Below are 25,676 nucleotides of genomic sequence, written 5' to 3'. Positions count from 1 at the left end.
AATCAGCATATTAATCTGTAATGAAAACATTTCTCGTTTTTCAAATCAAGTGTCATTACATCAGTTTCTCTCTCTTCTCTTCTGTCGGCTCTTTTCTGCAAAACTCATTCAACACAAGAAACTCATCTGGAAACAGGAAATATTTTGTTGCTTGTTTGAAAGTAAATGAATCTCAAAAGGGAAAAAATAATGAAACCACGAGACAGAGAGGCAGAGATGCAGAGAGTTTGACTTTATCCTGGTGCCATAATGATTAAACTATGAAAGGACAGAGAAGGAGAAGGCAACAGGTACGATGGACAGCAGCAGAGGAACCGAGAGAGAAACCAGGTGAGCGGTTCCAAAGAGGACGAAGCCCGGCTGGTTGCTGGTGATCTGGCTGTTGATCCAGGACTGATACTGGGACACTCGGGTGAAGCCTTCTGGCACATTAGGCACGGCACAGCCTTGATCTGATCCAAAGCTCACCACTCCAGCCTGGATCCAGACAGAGCCGTTATTTTTCACCAGCGGGCCGCCTGAATCCCCCTGCAGACGTCAGACAGGTCGTTACACTTCATCCATCTGCTCTCAGAGGGAAATACTGTCCTTTTTATTCTATAGATTAGATTTTAAACATGTGCATCATCACTTGATGGAGGAGTGTTTTGCAGACAGACTCACCTGGCAGGTGCCCTTTCCTCCCTGGGTCACACCGGCACAGATCATGTTGCTTGTGATTATACCGTAGGCAGCGTTACAATCACTGTTGGACACGATAGGAACGCTCACCTCCTGTAGGGTCTTTGGGGGAGGAAGTGAAACTGAAAAAGAAAAGAGACATTAACGTTGGGTCTGACTGTATTGTTTCCTCCTGGTTGTTTCATAGAAACTGCAGCAAGCACCATCCATCCATCCGTCAACCGCTTATCCTGAGTACAGGGTCGCGGGGGTCTGGAGCCAATCCCAGCTGACATCGTGCAGAGTACACCCTGGACAGGTCGCCAGTGCAGCAAGCACCAGTTATAGGAAATTACTGAACCTTTTTTAAACATTTGTTGGGTGTCTTTAAAGATTTACATCTTCAGCAGGAACCAATTGGGGCCAGAGACAGGAAGTCTCAAGACAAGAAGAGTGTTAAGAGGTGGACTGACATGTTTTTGGGATTTGTTGACATTAAGATAAATTTGGACTTTTCCTTTAAACACAGGGCTCAGTGGGAACCATTTCAGGCAGCCCTGGTTCCTGCAGTAAAAGTCCCATTCACCTTTCCCATAGATGATGATTGGTGAGTCACAGTTAAGGATTTTAAGTCTTGGTTGGACATGAAAGATGTAAGAAAATATACAAGAAAATATCTGTTTTCTGCCCCTGACCTATGGCAGAGTATCTGTGTCAGTGGGCTAAGCAAGGCAGTCCAGACAGCCATCAATTTATAAAAAAAAAAGTAAAAGTGCTGCATTCAAACTTTCACTTCAGTAAAAGCACCAAAATTGGTTTTGCATTTTACTTGGGCGTCATCTTGTTGCCCATCTCCTCTGAAGTGGTTCTGGTTCATATAATTGTGTGGTTTAATTTTAAAAACACTTTAAAATAATTGTCGAATGATTTGAAATTCTCACTCCCAGTTTGGATTCTCCCCCATCCGGTGACCCAGCAGCTTGTCCCGGCGTTAAAGACGCTGCCGCCCGCCGACAGACACACGGGTCTGATGTAGTCGGTGAAGGTAACAGGTGAGGACAGCTTCAGCAAGGCTATATCGTTATCGAGCGTCTTGCTATCAAAGTTCGGATGCTTGATGATCCGGGACACAGACCCTGAGATCCCATTTGTATTCGACAAGTCTAGGGCTTCAAGACCGAGGTTAACGGTGAGACCGGGTGGGGTGCTGAGAAGCAGAAAAGACAACATGTTTAAATATGTGACAGATACTGGTGCATGATTTTTTGTGAAAGACTAAACTATAATCTTAATTTCTCAGTCATCTTAAAATATAGTTGGAAATGTTGCTATTGAAAGAATTTCTTCTACATAACAAGCCAAGATTTATTAAAGCCTAATTTGGGACTAAGAGGAGGAATTAAAGGTAAATGCACTTTATCTTCACAACACAAGTCAGCTAGCAAGCAGCAAGAAATAAACATTAGCTTAGCATTACCATGCTAACATGTTGGTGATGTACACTGAGTGAGACGAGAGATGAAGTTCATTGAGCGGTTTTCACAAAACAAAATGTTACTTTACAGTTTTACGACAAACTGCGACTCTCTTGAATTTAAGTATCTTTTAAACAGACATCAAGTGTGTGATTCAGGGCACAATGGGATCATAACATTAGTTGTCTCTCGCCATTGACAAGCCCAAATAGTTCTGAAATAAGGTCCCATGAGGCGGAAGGGGAGGGACTTAGGCTCTCTATAGCAGCAGCTCTGTCAGTGTCTTCAACTGTCTTATTGTGCTTTCATTCTGCTAATGTTGTTTGTTTTTTTGACAAACAAATTCCTCGGATCAGAGCTCACCTGGGGAAGCAGTGAGCAGCAGTCAGGATCCACTGGTTGTTGATCAGGGAGCCTCCACAGAAATGAAATCCGTTGCTCTGCAGACTGGCCTGCCAGGGCCACGATCCTGCAGGAGCATTCGCCCCTCCTACGATCCTGGTGTTGAGCGGCGCAGTGCCACAAACTGGAGGGAAACAGAATTTACTTTCCGTGATTGAAAACAGTTTCTTTCAAATAACTCTGTGAAAATGTGACGTATCCACCAGATTTTTTCCTGTTCTGTTAAGTACTGTGTTCTGTATGTGCTGAGGTAGTTTGGCATATCAGACTTGTAAGGGCTCTTATATACTTATCTTATATTAAAACACATTTTGATGTATTTTTGCCCGTCCCTGGTCCTTGTGAAGCCCCAGATCAAGATTCAAAGAAAACGTCCCAACAAACAAACAAAGGATCTCCATTTTCAGTGATGTCACAACAATAAACCTTTAAGACGGACAAATAAAAGTTCCAGATCCGCGGACCCTGGAATGCTGAGTTCACTTTCTGTCTGCCTTTGTGAAGTCAAATAATTTCCTCCAGTTGAACTCAGACAAAACAGAGATCCTTATCATTGAGTCCCAGCTCATGGCAAAGCAATTTCTGCCCTCTGCTGGTTCCCTAGTGGATCATATCAAGCCTGTTTTAAATAATCTTGTTGTCTGGTTCAAACAGAATTTAAGATTTGAGCAGCACACAACAAAGCTTGTGCAATCATGTGTTTACCAGCTTAGAAATATAAAAAATTAAATCTGTTAACTTTCACCTTCATCTCACCACGCCTGGATTTCTGCAACAGTTTTACCGGCCTAGAACTAGAGCCAAGAAATGTGATCACATCGCTTCTGTTTTAGCTTCATAAAATGGTCACAATGCTTTAGAATTTTATTGATTTCTAAATATTTTATATTTAAACCTGATGTTTTTTTACAATCTGTTTGTTTTATTTTCTGACCTTGTGAAAGTAACTTTGAAATATGGATTTTGAAAAGTGCTCAATAAATAAAGATAAAAATATAAAGAAGCTTGTTAGCATGTTAGCATGCTGCTGGAAGCAGCACAGCAGGAGCTGATGTAAAATTCAGTTGTTGGAGGTTTTGAACAGGAAGCTGGATGAGAAGTCAGAGGATCACCAAAGTTACTAGGACTCATCCTGAGGGGAACATGAACGTCACAATTTAACCAACTTCTGTGGAGAGACAGTATTTGACTCTAATGGAGCTTCAAAAGTGCAACTAAAAACTGCTTTTGGTTTAATGTCTGTTTGAAGCAAAAATACATTAAATGATTAAATAATTGAGGATGTAACTCACCATCTAACTGTGCATTACTTCCTGTAGGAGAGACAAACAATACATTTAGTCACTTACAGGATACTGTCTGCTTGTTTTAATGTGTAGTGATTACCTAAAATGGTTTAACAGGCATATTTACATTTCTGAGAACAAAACCAACCGGTTTCTCTGGTGTTCCTGTGACACTCAAGTCGTCGATTTTAATTCACTTTGTTATGTTTTATTTATTAAAGTAAACTCAATAAATCATTTTACTAAAAAGAAAATTGATACAGATGCATTTCTTAGTTTAATAATATAATAAAACTGTGAATCAAGTCTCCTGTCAACACACAGTCAGACTGCCGGTTCTTCTTTTCAAGTTCAGTCAAATATTTCTACTTGTTGCTGCTGGATTGCGCTCAGTCTTACTTTACCTCACCTGTGTGAACAGGTGAAGCCGTGTCCAGAGAGCAAAACCCCGGTACATACATAAATAATACATGAAAATAAATGAAGTGTATAAATAAATGAACTCGCTGTAAGTAGATAATTACACAAAAACACAAGAGTCAATCTCTTCTGTCTATGTATCTTTCATTATGAACACAAAACAAATCAGGTGATCAAGTCTGGTTCTCTACTGAGACAAGATTTAACAGCACTCACCTGTAACCGCTAAAATGATGAGCACGATGCCACAAACCAACATTTTGACCTTCATGGTGAGATTCTACCAATTTTGTCTTGTCATCAGTGGATAAACCGCCTGGACAGGCTGCACACACCCTTCTTTTACAACAAACCAAAACACTTTCTTTGGCCCCGAGCCTGCTGTTGTGCCTACTTTTTGGAATCAGAATCACTTTCATTGGCCAGGTATATGTACACAAAGCCTACAAGATTTTAACCCCAGGAGTAATATCACTCTCAGTGTAAAAAATACAAGATACAAGCACATATAATAAGAATTATAATAATAAAATAATAAGCAGAAATAAACCTGACAACAAGCTTAATAAAATAGACATATTGTAAACATGCTGTTACAAATAATCTTTAAATGTACATGTAGTCTATTGGAAAACCTTACATGAAACCCAGCGATGTTGTTTTCTACAAATTTCATTCCAATGATTAAAATGCCATCTATAGGCTTAGCAGGTGAGAATAAGCTTGGTTCCTAAATTACGTTTATTATTTCTACCGTTATTTATTTTATTACTACATTATTATTATTGTGTATTTAATTCATTAGGACTACAATTAATAATTGTTAACAATTAACAATTTAATGTGTTGTAAATTGTTTGACAGCAGTGCCTGGAAAAATGTGGTTTGGATTATTGTTTGTTTGAGGCATAGGTGTCATTTAGCCTGGGGACGCTGGGGACATGTCCCCACCACTTTATAGTAAATATTATAACATTAACGACTTTGAGCATTAAACACTTAATTTCCCGCATTTTCTGCACCAATTTATGGTGGAAATATCTTTATATGAAGGGAAACAAAATTAAGGTGACAATTCAAAATATAAACATATAATGGAACATAATGCAGTAATTTCAATTGCATTGCATGTTTTATGTCCATTGTTTCATTTGTAATTTAACATTTCTTGTTGCTGTTTTTCAGAACATTTTTAACAAAAGCTTTCAAAAAGTGATGGAGACATCCTGATTCTGACCTGTCCCCAGCGTCCCCAGTGTAAGTGACGCCTATCTGTAAATATTTTTAAATGTCCCACTCCATCCAGCCTCTGATTGGTCGGTTCGAGACAAGCGTCATTGACGAGCTACTTTCTGCACACGGCTGCTTGAAAGGCACACGAGCTTCTCTTCTTTAGCAGGCAGGCGAGAACGGGAACAGGTGAGCGTCACGTAGCGCCCAGATAACCTGATATGGAGAGGGCAGAGGAGAGCAGCTTGGGAAAAGTCCCGGTACGCAAGAAAAAGTCCCGGTATGCCAAAGAGTAAAATGTCGAGGTGCCGGTACTGCGTACTGGAGAGTACCGGCCCACTTCAAGCACTAGCACCTGTCAGTAACTTTAACAACTTCTTGACACAGTGTCTTTTTTTTTTACAATAATATCAAATGACGGGCTAAGACATGTGGATCATGATTACAAATTATGTAGTAAGCAAGTTTGTAGGCAAATTATCAGAAACCACTTCGCGGATGCTCACCCTAGAGGTGTGGAAGCAAGGACGTCACTAGGATTGAAAAACGGGGGGGGCTTAGCCCCCAGGATATGCGTAACTTGCGCTTGCAAAATCTTTGCACTCACAATGTTTGTTACGGTATTAGAACCACACTTATGTCAACAACCAGTAAAGAGGCAAAGATGTTAATTCCATAGGTCCATTTCTACTCTGTCGAACAAAAGTTACTATAATGTTAGCTTTTAGACATATTAAAGTTAAACGGGGGGATTCACGTAGGCCAGACTGAGTTCTTCTGTAGGCTATGAGCTAAATGCTATCCACCTGCTCATGTAAATGTGTGATAAACAGGGCTTGACATCTACTTTTTTGCTCACTAGCCAATGTGGCTAGTGGATTTCCATAGTTACTAGCCACACAGCATTTTCACTAGCCACATTTTTGTTGTTGGGAAATTACGTTTTATATGATTAAAGTTGACTATGGCATGCTAAAGTTTACTAATTTTGTCATTGGCTTTGATAAGTTTGTGTGTAAAGCTCATTTTTATGAAAACACAGTCTATTAAGATAAACACATAAAAAGAGTAGCTTCTTATTGTATATAATAAAAGTGGTGCAAGGGTGTAGAAGATTCAAAAACACAACTGACAATACTATTGAATCAGAAACACTGTTTAACTACTTATTTATAACTGCAGTAAATACTATAATTAGAAACAAAAGCAGCGACGATCAAATTATTTTTGAGAGATTTTCAGAGATTATACCATCAGGTTAAAAGCAGGTGGGAGGCCGACAGTCTACAGGTCTAAGGGACTGTGGCTGCCCTGTCACAGAACTTTTATATTCTCGTTTGACAAAAGTCTGGATGCCATATTTGGCGTGTGCACCATCGCACTGCGATGTCTGTTGACAAGACAACAATTTTTCCCACGCTGAAGTGGCTAGTGGTAGTGATAAAGTAATACCATATCTAATTATTTTCTGTTAGCTGTTGATGAGGATCCTATTTAAAATAGCTCCTGTCTGAATTTAATAACCCGATGGTGGAAAGATCAAAAGATTTGGAGTAAAGATTACTATATGTTTGTATACATGTATGTATGAATGCTTTTATTTTATTATATCTTTCCTGTGTGTAAATGTCTGTGGGCATGTGCTCATGTATAACCTCGACATTTAGGCAACATCTACAGATTTATTTCATTTATTACAGCCAATGAATGCAGAAAGTGAAGTGGGTCAGAATATAACAAATATAATAAATATCAAGAAATAATTAGGTTATGACTTGGTGCCTAGACCTGCCAACAAACACATAATGTTAGAAGAACACAAAACAGCCCACATTTCCTTAAACCTGTAAACCACTACTGACCTGAAGACCACTACTGACCTGTAGAATACTGCTGACCTGTAGAATACTACAGATTTGTAGTTTTGTGGGTCTATGAGCGTTGGGAGGGTCTGCTGTTGTGTGCGGGTCTGACTTGCAGGCAGTTATGCTCTAGAATACTTGGTGACCGCTGACTACAAAAGATGATGTGTGATGTGAGGCACCCATAGTGTAATTAATGTGATTTATCAGCGAGGATATTGAAAGCATTGTAAGACTTAAGTTCACTGAAGCATGTGTCTGCGCTGTACTGGGTTCCCTTTACAACCCGTAAAAAGTTGACCCCCCGATTGTCACTGTATAATTCACACATATTTATTTTATAGCGTCTTTTAAGCGAAACAATTAGAAAATGGAAATTAAATGTTAGGAAAGGAAACAAATGAACTGTGCAATGGAATATTAGAAAAACTTACAATTTTATTTTAAATAATGATTCATCAATAAAGGCAAAATAAGGAAACAGAGTGATAGAACATTCCTTAATTTACTCTTTAAATTAAGCGTCATTACACCAGTTTCTGATCTCTCTCTTCTCTTCTGTCGTCTCTTTTCTGCAAAACACGAGAAGCTGAACGGTAAAAACGGGTGAAAATATTTGACTCAAGGAGCAGATTTTGTTGCTTGTTTTAAGATAAATGAGTCTTAAAAGGCAAAACATATGTGACCACGAGACATAGAGACACAGATTTTAAATCCTGGTGTATTAAATAAATTTTCTATGAAAGGACAGACAAGGAGAAGAGAACAGGGACGATGGACAGCAGCAGAGGAACCGAGAGGGGAACCAGGTGAGCGGCTCCAGAGATGCTGATCTGGCTGTTGATCCAGAACTGATACTGGGACACTCGGGTGAAGCCTTCGGGGACATTAGGCAGGGCACAGCCTTCTTGTGCTACAAAACTCACGATTCCAGCCTGGACCCAGACAAAGCCGTTTTTAGTCACCAACGGGCCGCCTGAATCCCCCTGCAGACGTCAGACAGGTCGGTTATACTTCAAACTTCTACTCTCAGAGTTATCAGTTGATGGAGGAGTATTTTTGCAGACAGACTCACAAAACAGGTGCCCTGTCCCCCCTGGGTTAGACCGGCACAGATCATGTTGTTTGTGATGAAACCGTAGGAAGAGTTACAATCACTGTTGGACACGATGGGAAGACTCACCTCCTGCAGCCTCCCTGGGGAAGAAAGTAGAGCTGAAAAGACATTAATTAATTAATGTTGAGTCTGCATGTATTATTTTTTTTGGTCAACTGTAGCCGTGTTACCATCAGTGATTTTATATGCGCAAATTTGAAGTAAAAAAACGTCCTTAATTTTGCAAAAAAGTTTTTACGATCGCTTGAGGTGGTTTTTGCCTTTGCCAAAAAAGAGTTAATGCCCGAATGCCGAATAAGTTCTGACGTAACTCACGACTGATCAGCTGTTTCCGCTGTCGCCATCTTGCCGGATATTCCCGTATATACCCACTAAAGTACCACATGTGGATTCATCCGCAAGTCTTGGATGGACGTGAAACTCTCCAGTTTAAATCATCAGTACAAAAAATTCACAACTGTTAGAAATTATTCATCCTATTGCAATGGATGGAAGTGCAAAGGCATGAGAACTACAAGGTTGAACCCAGATGCAGACACAGACGAGTAGGCACACTGAGTGGAACAGCAGCTCAATGGGGTTAGTGGACAGAAGTGGACAGTTCAAAATGTTCAGGGGGCAGAACATCCTCTTCTGAGGCAAGGCAGTGGGAACAAGAGGCTGCACAGAGTCAGGAGATGGCTGTTCAGCAGAGGTAGGGGGCGGCAACAGTTCATTAGAGGCTTGGGATTCTAGTGACGGGAAGAAGTCAGAAACCTGCTGCGGCTGGACAGCAGGATCAAGGGGTTTGATATGTTCATCACCTGCAGCAGGGGCTGGGATCAGTTGTTGCACTTTGGGTAGCACCAGAACCAGTCCAGGGGTTGCTGCTGCTCGACTGCACTTCGGGATTTGCAGCTGCTCAGCGTTTTATTTAGTTAATGTTACACTGGGTTTGAGAGCCTGCAGTTGGTGTTGACTTACAGTAGTTAATAAGCTGTCATTAGTTGCATTTTACAGGTTACAGTTACAGAATCCCTTATAGCAAAGCAGTTTTATAAGCCGCCTGGTTTGAACGTAGCAGGTGATACAACATTCATTATACCCTGAGAGACTTGACTTGGACTCTAGTGCAAAGACTTGTGAGCATCTCTGCCGTGTCTCCTCTTATGACCTCCACAGGTGCCAGGAAAAATGGCCAAGTGCGTGCCCACAAAGGAGTGCTGCTTGTTGGGGACGCAGACATGGTGAGGGTCAGGCAGACAGGCAGCTAGGTGGCTAGCTGGCGAAGCACTAGCAGGCCGGGAAACAGGCATGTGGGCATTAGCTAACAAGCAGCTATCAGGCAGGTGGGGTCTAGTTAGCGGGTTGCTAGTATGCAGGGAGACAAACTGGCCCCCGCTAGTGGACTAGTTACCATTATGTGGACTTGTTGTTCTAGGAGCAAGCTAAGGAGCCAGAACTAACTGAAGGATAGAAAACAGGAGATGATCCAGCTCGCAGCTAGGACAAGAGTGGTTGGCTGGTCTGCTGTAAGCTAGCAGCCCGGGAATAGATGATTGGCCTGCAGATAGCTAGTAGGCTGGAGATCAAAGGTGTTAAGATATCCCGCTGACAACAGACACTGAACACGGAACAAACGCAAAAGTCAGAACAGGCTAAACCAAAAGTAACAGGAAATAATAAAACTGAAAACCACAATCATGACTCATCCATCCATTTTCTGCTTCTTATCCACGCAGTGTCTCGATGGCAGCAGGCTAAGAAGGGTAGTCCAGACGGCCATGATCTAAGTCCTGCATTCAAAATCTTACTTCACATAAAAATTGTGACAAAGTACAAAAAGTATTTCTTTGGTTTTACTTGGGCTGTTGTTGATGTCATCACCTCTGCACTTTTTCTGGTTTATATTCATGTGCAATCGTTTGCAAAACACAACAATAAAAAGTACAATCATTCACTATTAGCAATACATTTAAAATGATTGTAAAATGAATTTAAATTCTCACTCTCAGTTTTGATGTTTCCCCATCCGGTGACCCAGCAGGTCGTCCCATTGTTAAAGGCGCTGCCGTCCGCCGCTAAACACACGGGTCTGATGTAGTCAGTGAACGTAACAGGAGAGGACAGCTTCAGCAAGGCTATGTCGTTGTTGAACGTCTCTTTATCATAGTTTGGATGCTTGACGATCTGGGACACAGTCCAGGACTTTCCGTTTGGAGTCAACAAGTTCAGGGTGTCACGGCCGAGGTAAACGATGAGATTGGGAGTGGGGCTGATATGCAGAAAAGACAACATGTTGCAAATCACACGAAAGCTGAATCCATCGTAGCCAATCCTCATTTTGAAGAATTTGTCATTCTCCCCTATAGTCAGAGACAAAAAGTTTTTATTTATCCCAAATTCCCCAAAAATCTTGTAGAACAATAAAGATCGGAACTGACCTGAAACAGCTGTAATGGTGTCTGATTAATACTAACAGCATAAATAAAAACATGATCAGTGGTTTTAATGTGGTTTATGGCCACATCCTCACTGCATTTTCTCTTTGTAGCATAAATGAAGTCCCTGGTACAGGATCACAGCTCACATGTTGAAACAGTGAGCAGCAGTCAGGATCCACTGGTTGTTGATCAGGGAGCCTCCACAGAAATGCAGTCCATTGGTCTGCAGACTGACCTGCCAGGGCCACGACCCTGGAACAGCATCCGCCCCTCCTACGATCCTGGCGTTGAGCGGCGCAGTGCCACAATCTGGGGGGAGACTCTGTTTACTGGCTGGGTAGCATCATCTGTATAGATTTGCTATCAATGATGATGTCAGTCTGTCTGTCCAGCTTTTTTGGTCGGGATATCTCAACAACTGTGGGATGGATTGTTATGAAAGTTTGCACAGACCTTCATGTTCCCCTCTGGACAAACTCTTAATAACTTTGGTGATCCTCTGACTTTTTGTTTAGCGCCATCATCAGGTCAACATTATATTGTGTCCAACACATCGGTTTATGACCAGATACCCACCTAAAGACATTACCATCGGCCTCAGCTGTACTCTGTGTTTACTGCTAATTAGCTAATGTTAGCATGCTAAAAAGCCAAACTAAGATGGTGAACATGGTAAACATTAGTATACCTGCTAAATATCAGCATGTTAACATTTTTATTATGAGCATGCTGATGATGGATATCAGTGCAGGAGGGACACTGGCAAACTGGTCTTATTTTTTATGAAATAGTTTTCAGACCAGAAATTACAATGAGAATAGTCTGTGCGAGGTAGAGAGAAATCATGTCAAAGATTTATTAGAACACGGCAGCCGGACCCGAGCACAGACTCTGAGAGTGACGGAGGCCAGTCCACTGGGAATACAGTACGAAGGTGGTTTTCTTGCCGTTTTGGCTTGTGTCATCCCGGGGCTGAGTAAACTAATGAGGCTGTGTTTGGACCTGTTCATGTCATGTTCACTTGGAGGCTTTTTGTCATTGATGGGCCAGATCCTTCCATATGACTTACAGGCCTAGTACAAGGCATCATATAAAAACATTTAGGCCTGAACTTCAATTTTGACTTCATAGAAATGGGATATTTTTTAATTGTATGTTTCTCTAAAAATACACTGAGCAGACAACGCATCTTGTCTTTATTTGCGTATTTGGTATTGAAGTAATCAGGTTATATTACTTTTATTTTCTGGTACTTGGATTACATTACTGAGCACATTTTTTAAGATTAGTAATTGTACCGGATTACATTTTTATAGTAACCCTCCCAACCCTGTTGTTAGGGATATATATGTGATTTAATCTCATATTTTCATTCATTTTTCGCTGTCTTGCTGTGAATGAGCTGCATACATTAACCTCAAGCTATGGAGCCCCTTAAGTTTGAGGGCGAGAATATTTTTAAATACTAGTCTGCTGAAACAGTCAGTTCTTTTAAATTAAGACTGAAGACTTTTCTTTTTACCATTGCTTTTAATTAAATATTTAAGATTTTTCTTTTTATTGATAACACTGCACTGTAACTTTTACTGTCCTGTTTTCTTTTTCTTTGTTTTTAGCTTTTTATCATTGCTTTTTTCCATTTAACTCTTTTAACCCTTATTCTAACACTGTAACTTTTATTATATTTTATGTTGCTTTTAAACTTTTTTATATTTCTCTGTTGCTTTTATGTTTTATGTAAAGCACTTGTTGTTAAAATGTGCTATACAAATAAACTTGCCTTGCCTTACTACTTTTGCGTTACCTTGTAATAAGTTTTACATCCGCTGCAATACTTTTGTTCTTCCGTTCCTTCTTAGCCATAGCTGTTACCTCTCGGTTGCTCTTTTTACCCAAAATCTATTGATCGATTCCAACAGTTGCCACCCAGCCTGCAGAACCAAGAAACGTGATCACCCCCGTTTTAGCTTTATTACACTGGTGACCAGTATGTTTTACAATAGATTTTAAAATTGTATTGATTTCTTTTAAGACTCTTAATTGCGTCTCTCCATGCTCTCTAACCTTTTAGTCACGTATGTACTCTGAGATCCTCGAGGCCTGTTGTCGGTTTCAGAGGATGAAGAGACAGTGTTTTTGCTGCCCGAGGAAATCAGGCTGGCTGAGTCAGTGAACTCTTGTAAACCTCTTCTTATCCATTATCCCTCTTCGACCATCCATTTACAGGCGTAGTGGAACACATTTTGACAAATGAACGCAGGTCTCCATTAAACGCCTGGTCTGGTTTTTATGTAAGTTCTTTGGCTCTATAAAATCTCTTAACTACTTGAAAGCAGACCCCTTTTTCCAGAAAAAACACCTAAAATTACAAACCCAAAATGAATCAGGAATAACTCCTCAACCATTTGGCCTAGATGCATAATTCTGGTCTCCTTTGAAAAGTCAGAAGCTAAGGAATATGAATCCATTGTGTATTGTTTAGCGCCATCATCAGGTCAACATTTTAATGGCCTAGTACAAGACATCATATAAAAACATTTAGGCCTGAACTTCAATTTTGACTTCATGGAAATGGGATATTTTACAATTGTATGTTTCTCTAAAAATACACTGAGCAGACAACGCATCTTGTCTTTATTTGCGTATTTGGTATTGAAGTAATCAGGTTACATTACTTTTATTTTCTGGTACTTGGATTACATTACTGAGCACATTTTTTAAGATTAGTAATTGTACCGGATTACATTTTTATAGTAACCCTCCCAACCCTGTTGTTAGGGATATATATGTGATTTAATCTCATATTTTCACAATCCATTTTTTGCTGTCTTGCTGTGAATGAGCTGTATAGATTAACCTCAAGCTAGGGAGCCCCTTAAGTTTGAGGGCGAGTATTAATATATTTGACTTTTACAGACTACATGGAGATGCAATAAAGAAAATATCTGATATTTTTATCCTCGCCTGGTAAAAAAAAGCTATATTTTGATGCAATAAACCAACAAAACCATCCTGAGTTAGCTTTTAATGCAACTGAATATCTTCTTCTACACCTAGAATGCAATTGTAACTGTAAATCTGATGAAAATAAACTAAAATACAACAGTTATTGTACAACATTTTCAAATATACCAGGCGAATTTCCATATTTTGGCAATATTTATTGTTTAAATTCCGACTTTTATTGATAAATATCTTTAAAACACTTTTTCAGTCCATACAACCTATTTACAAATGACAAAACATTGAAATATTGATAAAAACAGAAGTATTCATCAACATTCCTGTCACCAAAAGCACTCCCATGCTTTACAGGCCTGTAGATTGAGAACGGAACATCCCACAGTTATGGGGGGGAATCAATCGATCCGATATCTCCAACGGATCGGACACAAAATGGCAAAAAACACCGTATGTTCTCAAGCGGGAGGTTTCCTCACTGCAGAAAAGACGACAGCAGGCAGGCAGCTTGCAGGTATTAGGCAATAATCAAGATCGTGCCCGCTTGGACTCGGTGGAGTCTGCACCCTGTTGTTGTTGTTTTCGTTACGTTGCTGCCTTCAAAATAAAAGTGCATAAGCCGTCTGTTGGAGCAAGATCAAATGAATTAGTGTATTTGATATTACTGGATTTTATATTATTATTTAAGTAATATTCTGCTTGAAATAAAAAACTGTTTCATAGTCTATTTAAGTTTTGTGCTAGAGGAATTAAAGCCCTGTCCCACATGGACGCCTGTCCCAAATAAAGGCAGGGTCAATTCAGTGATTTTAGCAAATAAAAGCTTGGGCTATAAATTTTTAAAGTATTTTCATCTGTGAACCTAAACTGATTTTTTTTTTTCTTTGAACTGTAATTCCTAGTTTTATAGTAAAACCTGATGGATTTTAGAACCTGTGTATTTTCTGCCTTTGTAGAGGTACTTTGTAACATAGAGTTTGAAAAGTGCTCTATAAATACAGATTATTTTTATGAGGGATCCAAGTGGTGAAGCTACAGGAATCCTATTGTTTTTGTTCTTCTTCCTTCTTTTTCTCCGCTAAAAGTGTTTGTGCAGCAAAAACTGCTTGACGAAACTCATCAAAATTGGCAGATGGGTTGCAAATTCCACCCACTACTCAGTAAAAAAAATGGCACTCACAGACCTCATGTTGGTGCTATAACAATCATATTTTACGTTTTGCAATATTTTCAAAAATAGCTTTGTTTTAAGTAAAACTTCTTTTAAATTATTTTAATCTTTGGAAAAATCTCAAAGCTATTTTTAACACCATTTAGCTAATTGATGCGAAACTTTGGCAGGATTATCTTTGGACATCGCTGATCTAAAGTTATCAAAAGAATTTTGATATGTCAATCTGTTTTTTATCATATATTTAAACTTTTGTATTTTACAAAAAATTACAAAATTTGTTTATTAAATTGCATTTTCTTCTCAGATGTTTCTGTTTTACATATATTCAAAATACACACTTAAAAATTATTGCGTAAAAGTGGGAGTGTAAATTTCTAAGAAGAAAATCACCCGTACGTCATAGAGAGCTGAAATTTTTTCAGCACATCCACTGACATGTGACAAACGTTTGCCTCACTGCAACCTTTGGTCAGTTCAGAAGTCTGTCACTCTATATTTTTCAGAATATGCTAAATCAATTAACATCTATATCTTTACAAGTCTTTCTGGAAATGCTACCAAAATCAACACAGACATTGTCTAGATGGCCGATATCAAGTGTTGCAAAGGTTTTTCAAATCGGTCAAACAGTGAGTCTGCAGTGATCTTGCTGTAGCTTGTAAAGTACATTAGCTCAGTCAGTAAGTCACCTACTGTGAGAATGAGGGTTCAAAGCCCAAGGTGACCAATTTCGATTTGCCGTTAATGGGGGTGTTCAGATCACTGTTGTAGTTTGTACTTGAAACCTGGGACACTTTCTTAGTTTTTTTTTGCTAAAGTGTTTGTGCAGGATAAGCATTAAAACACAAAATTTGACAGGTGGGTTGAACATTTCACTCACTCGTCAGGTACATATACCTACCCTCTCTGACCTCAAGGTGATGCTGTAAATATCACGTTTGTGTTTCTGCAAATAATCTTAAAAAAAAATGCTTGGCTTCAAGTGAAAATTCTTTCATCACTTTAAACTCTGAAGTCACCGGCATCTAGTATTCTTCCCTGAAAGTGTCAAATTTAGCATTTTTCAACACTTGCTTGATATTTTAAATACCTGCTGCTAACATTTAGCATGTTAGCATGCTGCTGGAAGCACATAAGAAGCCGAATTCAGAAGCTTTCTGTCCAAGTAGCTACTTGAAAAGTCAGAGGATCACCAAAGTTACTTGGACTCGACCTGAGGGGAACGTGTATGTCTGAACTTCATCACACTTTAACCAACCTCTGTGGAGAGACAGTTTTTGACTCAGAACAGAAGAGTATGAGAATAGAACTCACCATCTAACTGTGCGTTGCTTCCTGTAGGAGAGACACAAATAATACATTTAGTCACTTACATGAAACTGTCTGCTTGTTGTTTGTGCAGTGATTATCTCTTAATTAGTAAAATAATTTCAAGAACAAAACCAGCTGGTTTCTCCTGTGTCCTGAGACACTTGAGTCATTGTCTTATATTCACTTCATTCTGTTGTGATTTTTTAAGTACACTCAATAAATTGTTTTACCGCAATTTTTTTTTTTTTTTTACACAGAGACATTTTTTAGGTTATTACTCAAATAAAACTGAATCAGTCTCCTGCCAACACACAGAGTCAAACTGCCAGTTCTTCTTTTCAAGTTCAGTCAAACATTTCTGCAGGTGGCTGCTAGCACTTCCACAGTCTTACGTTATGTGAAGCTTTCTAAATTAGCAATTAGTTGAAAATTACACAGAAACACAAGAGTCAGTTTCTACCGTCTAAATTTCTTTTCATTATGAACACAAAACAAATCAGGTGATCAACTGTGATTTAACAGCGCTCACCTGTAACCGCTAAAACCACGAGCACGATGCCACAAACCAACACTTTGACTTCCATGGTGCGATTCTACCAACAATGTCTTGTCATAAGTGGATAAACCGCCTTGACATGCCGCACACGCCCTTCTTCACCAACAAAACAAATTAACACTTTGTAAGGCCCCGAGCCTGCTGCTGTGCCTACTTTTTGGAATCAGAATCACTTTCATTGGCCAGGTATGTACACAAAGCCTACAAGATTTTAACTCCGGGTTTACATGCCTCTCAGGTCTGTGCTCGGGACTCGTGTGGTACTTTCTAACCATCTCCTTAATCTGCTTGTTCATCCCTGGACAAAACAGGATGTCTCGTGCTCTCTGCATGCATCCTGGATAACATCTCTGTGCGCAGTGAGGTAGGAATGATGATTTTCAAGCTCTGAAAGTTCTGCGAAAGTTCAACCAGATGGTTCCAGTATTCTGCTATGCTCTGAGCTCAGTGTCTTTTCCTGTCTCTGCTCTCTTTCAGCTTGATGTCGCTGACACATAAATTGCTATATATCACGTGCGCTTGCATGTCCATGCCTTCACTGATAGCGTTGTCTTGGTCAGATAGTGATTTCCTGGAAAGCGTTTCTGCAACAGGAGTGGCTTGACATGGTCTGTGGATGATGGTGACGTCATATCTTTGTATGCGCTGCTGCTAGCAGTTTCCACATGATGGACTTACGTGACTTCCCAAAGTGACATACTGGTGATATTTCTTTCATCCAAATATAATGGCATACAGCTCTTTTTCAATTTGCGCATAACTGACACTATCTGTTACCGGTTTTGATGCATAGCCGACGCGCTTAGATGCATGAACTTACAGCCTGAGCTCTTTGTTGGGTTAAAAATATGTTAAGACTGGATCTGGCTCTCGTGTGAAGTGCTCTTTGTTAATACTAATTAAAACTTCGACCCCTCAAAAACAACAGTTCAGGGGGGTCATTCTCACCTGTAATTGTAAATATCAGAATATATTCCCCAATAATCAAACCTCAAGAATCTTTAAATACAATTTCAGACACCCCTAAAATGGACCATACCATTTAGAGTCCCTAAGTAACTAAAGGGGGGATAGAGTGGGAGATGGGGAATCAAAGGAGTAAAATAAGCAAAGGTGGGAGACCTGCCTGTTTTTATTCTATTTATCTTTTAAAACTTTGTTATATTTCCCTGTTACTTTTTTTATATAAAGCACTTTGAATTACCTTGCAAAAAATAAAAAAAATTATTTGTGTTTTCATTTGCTTTCAAGCTGATGTTAAATTAAGTGAAGATTGCTAATTTGTCTTTAGAACATAGAAAAGATATAAATTCAAGTATGATGCAAATTAGCGACAACAGGCATAAATGAGAAACAAGGGCTTGCAAAAGGTTCCTAGGTTTGTATCAAATATGCACCAACAGGTTTTGGCGGAATCCATGTGCTATTTTGGCTTGCAGTCTACAAGGAAGAGGTATGATGCGAATTCGCGACAATGGGTTAATTTACCCAGGATATCTGGAAAATCCCGGCTTAATCCGCTATCTTGGTTTTGTGAAACAGCCCTCAGATGAAAGAGAGCTCGAGAGCAAAAGGGCCAGAGTATTTATCCTCCTACAGCGTCTGGCCCAGGTGCTCCCAATCTGGCTTACGGGCGCTGATACCTTCAAGGACAAAATGAGAACAGTAAACTGCCCAACACCACACAGTTAAACACCCAACTAGGCAGGGCCGTCACAAAGGTGGCAAATCTAGGCGATGCAGTCATTCCAAACCCATGATTGGTCAGTCACACCCACCAATAGAAACTCTAATCTTGACCATTTTTGACTCGCAAAACTTTTTCACTTGCAATCAAAGAGGACGGATTAGCTATAAAAAAAATTTTGTGACACAAAAAAGGCCGGTTTGTTTTTAATCACAAATTTTATTTTTGATTGCAGTGACAAATATGCTCTCGACATTTTGCTTGCATTAAAAAGATACAAAATTGCCTTCATATACCAGATTTTGTTGCTTGTTTAAATAAATTAATCTCAAAAGGCTCAAAATATGAGACCAGGAGACAGAGAGACAAAGATGTTGACTCTATCCTGGTTCATTAATTATCATAATTAAACTTTCTATGAAAGGACAGAGAAGTAGAAGTCAACAAGTAAGATGGACAGCAGCAGAGGAACCGAGAGGGAAACCAGGTGAGCGGTTCCAGAAGTTGAACCGTTCCCAGAAGTTGAACCGTTCCCAGAGGTTGTACTGCTCCCAGAGGTTGTACTGCTCCCAGAGGTTGTACTGCTCCCAGAGGTTGTACTGCTCCCAGAGGCTGAACTGTTCTCCGTGAAGGTGATAAAGCCCGGCTGGTTGGTGCTGATCTGGCTGTTGATCCAGGACTGATACTGGGACACTCGGGTGAAGCCTTGTGGGACATTAGGCACGGCACAGCCTTGATCTGATCCAAAACTCACCACTCCAGCCTGGACCCAGATAAAGCCGTTATTCTTCACCAGTGGGCCGCCTGAATCCCCCTGCAGACGTCACACAGGTCGGTTATACTTCATACTTCTACTCTCAGAGGGAAATACTGTCCTTTTTATCACCAGTGACAGATCTGTTTATTAGTGCAGATTTAAACATGTGTGTTATGGAGTGTTTTGCAGATAGACTCACCCGGCAGGTCCCCTGTCCTCCCTGGGTCACACCGGCACAGATTATGTTGTTTGTGATTATATCACCGTAGACAGAGTTACAATCACTGTTGGACACGATGGGAAGACTCACCTCCTGCAGCCTCTTTGGGGAAGGAAGTGCAGCTGAAAAAGAAAAGAGACATTAATGTTGTGTCTGTATTTTTTCTTTTTGTCAACAGTGTGTCTCATAGCCTGATTTTGTTGTGGTCCAGCAGTACTTCCCTCTTGTCCTCTTTGTTTAAATTTGTCAAGCTAAGACACAGGACAAAGGGATTTGGTCCCACATCCACCGTCCTACTGCCCCAAATACTCACTAGAGCACCACATGTGGATTCACCCACCACTGAAAATAGTGCAACAACAAATGTACAGCGAGCAGCTGTTTTAGGAAATGACTGAACCTTTTTAAACATGAAACTATAAATCTGTGAAGATTTATGTCTTCAGGAGGAACCAATGGGCTTGGAGTTGAGAGCAACAGGACAGGAAGTCAGACAGTGTTGAGAGACAGACTGACATGTTGCTGGTTTGAGTCTGTTCGTGGGATTTGTTGACAGTAAGAAAAATACAAAACATCAAGGCCTTTTCCTTTAAACATTATTATAAAATGACCCTTACAATGTTAAGCCCTGACTTATCGCATACAGGGCAGGACGATCGATTTTCACCACAAAAATGCAAGTGTGTCTGAAGTACTTTGTGACCCTATGCTAGGTAGACCAGACGTCCCAGTTTTCCAGGGACAGGCCACCAAAAACCGAAGCCTGGTCTTAAAATTTGGCATTATTTCGATATTACAAATTTGCTTCACAGAGTGACGTTGCTATAAAACATTAATATTGCTGCTCTAGAAACAACATTTAGTTGTATTTAACATATTCAATTCTAATCCTAGTGCGTCATGGTGCAGTGGTGCAGTCTGGAGCTGTCCCTGGAAACGTCCCCGTTTTTAACTGTGTGTTAATCATAGACTGTATAAGGTGTTAACAGACCTGAAATCAGATTTTACGTGGGCAGAAAAACTGGATAGCAAAGCATACAGGTGTCGTGCCGATAAATGATTGTCCACATGAAATTTATTGCAGTCTGCGGGAGCGCGCTCAGCATTTTAAAGCTGTATCGCCCAGTCTTTTGACATCTACAGCTGCTTTTATCTGCATCAAACAGACATAACGTGCAAATAAACAGTGGTATAGCATGGTATAGCAAGGGTATGTCTTTGTGATACTTTAACATTTCTTTTAACAGAATAATCACAGTTGTGGCCAAATAAGTGTTTGCAGTATATAGTGTAACCAGGCATGACATTTAGCGTACGTGATCAAAGGCAAAGCCTGTTGTTGCCGATGGAATAACGCTGTGTTTGGTAGGCCTATGGTTAATATCCTTGTTTATAATATGCCTATAATTAATATGACTTACTGCTTAGTTATATATAAAGTAAAGATAAGAAAGAATCATCCTTATGACATTATTTAACTTGCTGTGTGCCAACCACGGTCTTTATGGCCGTCTACAGGGCGACCCGTACATACATACATACTTCCTGCTTTCTTACTGTGCAGACGCTTTGCTGCTTGCTCTTGCCTCTCCTTGCATTCTTTTTTCAAGAAATCAGCAGCTCTTGGATACTTTTAAATCACTGGGACTGTCAGATAAAGTTGGCTCTTGCCATACTTTAAAAACTTTTATGATCTTAGTGCTACGCGAGTGTGGCCTATCAATAGCACTAGCCTGTACTGCAGTGACTGGAGTTATAGCTAATGCTAATTAACAACAAGATGCCCGCCTTCTCCACGGACGACTTCTACAAACTTCTACAAAAAATTTGCAGTGCTGGAAACCAAGATCCACAGGTGAGAAGTGAACGTGGAAGTGAATGGACTATGTGGGAATGACACCACTTTACCGTGGACCCAAAACAGTGGACAAGAGCATGCTAACACACGGCTAATTAGCACCAACAAGACTACCAAGAAGCAGGAGGCCTGTCTACTGGGTAATAAATCTGAAAGTGGGAGTCCCCCCTGGAACGCTCTTGGTGCAAAGCCTAAGAGTAAATAATTTCCTGGGGAAATGGGAGGACGAGTAACAGGCAGAACCCAGCGCCCTGAGATTTGTGATGCAACTGGCTGGCCTGCATTATCATCCAGGCAGAACGCCTCTTCAACCCCTGTTCTTGGTAGGACACAGCCGTGGACAGCTGCGAAAGGGAGAATTAGCAACAAACCTCCCCAACAACCGAGTGTGCAACAGCAGAACAGATTTTCACCACTATTGCAGGACCCTGGATCTCCGTCTGATGACCTAGATAACCTCCCGTCCTCACACAGAAGAGGGTAAGGACTGAGAGCAAATCAGAAAGTAAAAGGCTGCAGGGAAAGCTAACGACTGGGCCTCAAACTCTGATTGTGGGTGACGCTGCTGTAAACGATGTAAGAAGCATGTGCAGTAAGAACACCAAGATACTCTGCTTTCCGAAGGATACGGTGTCTGACTTGGCAGAAAGAATCCTGCATAACGTGGCTTGAAAGAGGACTTTAATAATCTGTTGAACACAGTCAGCTCTTTGAATGCTGAGGTGTTTATCAGAGGCCCTATTCCGCCAATCCAAAGAGGAGCTGAGAGATTCAGCAGATTGATGGCTTTGAACATGTGGATCTCAACGGCATGTACCGTCCATTCAGTGCATTTCATCGAAAACTTTTACTTTCTGTGGGACCGCAGACATCTTTTTAAGGCAGATGGACTTCGCCTTAACAAGTCAGGAGTAAAATTGTTCAGCTCAAACCTGTTTTACTTTCTGCATCACTCATCTGTTCCCTCTGCCAAGGACAAGAGACAAGAGGAATCAAAACAAGAAGAAGACATAACACAACACGCCAGAAACTTTGAAGGAGAGCCACCTCAGCCCCCGCCGGAAGAGAGCTCTGATCACGGGAGACATCTGAGCCAAAAGGAAGAGTCTCCACCTCTCTCACTGAAACCAACAGTGAGGATACAACATCTTCACCCCCCCAATCCCCATCTAGGTCACCCTTATCTCCAGACACCCTTTCTCCCCTCTCCCCCCTGTTGGACTTCACTGATCACATGGAAGACCTGGTTAGAGCTGGGACCAAATTTACTCCCCGCACTTTCCCTCGCTCCACTCCCATTCCCTCTACCCTAAACCCCAATCACCGTCCACCTCCACCACTGGTTCTAAGTCCTCCAGGTTTGACACTTGTCACAAATACAGCGCACAACCCGTCCTCCCGCTCCGCAATGGCGAAAAATCCCGGTAAGCTCTGTCTGATATGTGCTGGGTCCAGGCTACAAGCAAAAATAGCACTAATGACTCTTCCCAGGACAAACCGGGGACCAGTGTGCTGGTAGTCTTCTCCATCCCTGTCTTGACAGGTAACAGAAAAAGCATGGTGAAAGTGTTAAGAAACAGGAAGCACTCAACATGCAAACTTTTTTGATGACTTTGGTGAACTGCTGTCTATAATCTGTCTTGACTATGTGGTTATTGTTGGTAATTTTAATATCCATGTTGACAACCCCCAGGACAGAGCGACTAAAGAACTGTTTTGTGTTCTTGATAATTATGGACTGACTCAACATGTGACAGAGCCCACATAAGGGGCACACTTTGGATTTAGTCATCTCCAAGGGTCTGAACATTTCCATGGTTGTGGTGACTGATGTTGCTCTCTCTGATCATTCCTGTGTTTTCTTTGAGAGTGCTACAAATATACAAACAGAGGTGATCACAAAACGGTATATAACTGAAAACACTAGTGAGAAATTTATTGAGGCTTTCTCCTCAACACCCGCCCTCTTATGGGTCTCAGTGAATGAGCTTGTAGATAATTTCAGTTCTAAAATTACAAATGTTATTGATGCCATTGCACCAGCCAAGGTGAAGGTTGTCTCTGGTAAGAGAAGATCTCCATGGAGAAATGCCACGCTGGTCAGAACTAAAAAAAAAAAGTGTGTTGAAAACAAATCTCCAGGTTCATTATGAGGTCTATAAAGAGAGACTTCGCATTTATAATTTAGAGCTGAGAAATGCAAGGCGGTCCTTCTTCTCTGACATCATAACCAAAAACACTAATAATGCACGTGTCCTGTTTGCTACTGTCGACAGGCTAACCAACCCTCCTGCGTCTGTAGCCTCTGAACTTCTATCCACCAGGGCCTGCAATGAATTTGCCTCCTTCTTCACAAACAAAATTCAAACAATTAGACAAGCAATCGGTGCCTCCATGCCAGTAACAGGATATGTCTTGTCCCTGTGTCCACTTAAAAACAATTCATATAGCATGAGACAATTTGATTCTATTAACCATAAAAACCTGGAGGACATTATACAACATCTGAAATCCTCATCATGTTGCCTCGATATTCTGCCAACAGGTTTTTTCAAAAATGTGTCTAAATGCATGGCCTCAGATCTACTACAAATTGTCAACATGTCTCTCCTCTCAGGTTTTTTCCCACAGGCCCTGAAAACTGCAGTCATTAAGCCACTCTTAAAAAAGAGCAATTTAGACAGTTCACTAATGAGCAATTATAGGCCCAAATCAAATCTCCCATTTTTAAGTAAAATCATTGAAAAGGCTGTTTTTCAACAGCTTAGTGCTTTCTTGGTAGTAAATAACTGTTTTGATGTCTTCCAGTCAGGTTTTCGACCACACCACAGCATGAGATGGCTCTTGTTAAGGTATTCAATGACATCCATTTAAACACTGACAGGCAGAATTTCAGTCATATTATTAAATCTCAGCGCTGCATTCTGAATCCTACTTAAAGGACGGACTACTTTGTGTCTATAGGTAATCAGACATCTGAGCTGACAAAAATGACATGTGGTGTTCCTCAAGGCTCCATTCTGGGGCCTCTTTTGTTTAACATTTACATACTTCCACTGGCTCAGATTATGAAAAACAACAAAATATGTTACCGTAATTATGCAGATGACACACAATTTTACATAACCATTTCATCCGGGGGACTATGATCCCATATAGGCGCTGAGTAACTGTATTGAGCAGGTCACCGATTGGATGTGCCAGAATTTTCTCCAATTAAACTAAGATAAAACTGAAGTTATTGTTTTTGGAGCCAGGGAGGAATGATTGAAAGTAAGTGCTCGACTTCAATCTGTAATGTTAAGAACCACAAATCAAGCCAGAAATCTTGGTGTAGTCATGGACTCAGACCTGAATTTGAGGAGCCACATTAAGACAATTACAAAGTCAGCTTACTATCACCTGAAGAATATATCACGGATTAAAGGACCTATGTCTCAGCAAGACCTGGAAAAGCTTATCCATGCATTTATCTTCAGTCGACTTGACTACTGTAACAGCGTCCTTACAGGGATCCCTAAGAAATCCATCAGACAGCTGCAGCTGATTCAGAACGCTGCTGCTCGAGTCCTCACTAAGACCAAAAAGGTGGATCACATCACTCCAGTTCTGAGGTCTTTACTTGATTTCAAAATCCTGCTGTTAGTTTATAAAGCACTAAATGGTTTAGGGCCAAAATACATTTCTGATCTTCTGCTTCGTTACGAACCATCCAGACCTCTCAGGTCGTCTGGGATCAGGTCTGCTTTCTGTTCCCAGAGTCAAAACTAAACAAGGAGAAGCAGCGTTCAGTTATTATGCTCCGTATATCTGGAACAAACTCCCAGATAACTGCAGGTCTGCTGAAACTGTCAGTTCTTTTAAATTAAGACTGAAGACTTTTCTTTTTACCATTGCTTTTAATTAAATATTTAAGATTTTTCTTTTTATTGATAACTTACACTGCACTGTAACTTTTACTGTCTTCTTTTTCTTTGTTTTTAGCTTTTTACCATTGCTTTTTTCCCCATGATTATGGGAATGAGATTGAATAGAGTGAAGGAAGTGGTAAGTGTACTTCTGCGTTTATTCTCTTTTCAGTATGATTGTAACTGTTATTTCCTCAAACCCACAGCCTGTTTTTATTTTCCATTGAACTCTTTTAACCCTGATTGTAACACTGTAACTTTTATTATATTTTATGTTGCTTTTAAACTTTTTTATATTTCCCTGTTGCTTTTATGTTTTATGTAAAGCACTTTGAATTACCTTGTTGTTGAAATGTGCTATACAAATAA

The 25,676-nt window shown here is 40.3% G+C and overlaps 2 protein-coding genes across 4 annotated transcripts in view; one reads left to right on the top strand and one right to left on the bottom strand.

The window, feature by feature from the left end:
• Positions 1-25,676, top strand: part of cadps2 (Ca++-dependent secretion activator 2) — a 309,850-nt gene that overhangs the window by 239,195 nt on the left and 44,979 nt on the right. The window lies entirely within an intron of this gene.
• LOC123961339 (chymotrypsinogen B-like) lies at positions 7,892-17,473 on the bottom strand. 2 transcript variants are annotated; one of them, XM_046036639.1, is made up of 6 exons: positions 16,851-17,473; positions 16,325-16,345; positions 11,022-11,184; positions 10,441-10,706; positions 8,411-8,550; positions 7,892-8,321 (listed from the first exon to the last, which is right to left on the bottom strand). In XM_046036639.1, the coding sequence occupies exons 1-6, from the start codon at positions 16,903-16,905 to the stop codon at positions 8,073-8,075; spliced, it is 894 nt and encodes a 297-aa protein (XP_045892595.1). In that variant the 5' UTR covers positions 16,906-17,473; the 3' UTR covers positions 7,892-8,072. The 2 variants fall into 2 exon arrangements, 1 of the variants encoding a protein (XP_045892595.1); XR_006822718.1 differs by lacking the exons at positions 7,892-8,321; positions 8,411-8,550; positions 10,441-10,706; positions 11,022-11,184 and adding an exon at positions 14,129-14,459.

The sequence above is a fragment of the Micropterus dolomieu genome, linkage group LG22, assembly GCF_021292245.1.
Source record: "Micropterus dolomieu isolate WLL.071019.BEF.003 ecotype Adirondacks linkage group LG22, ASM2129224v1, whole genome shotgun sequence".
Lineage (NCBI taxonomy): Eukaryota > Metazoa > Chordata > Actinopteri > Centrarchiformes > Centrarchidae > Micropterus > Micropterus dolomieu.
This window is presented reverse-complemented; position numbering and strand designations above follow the sequence as displayed.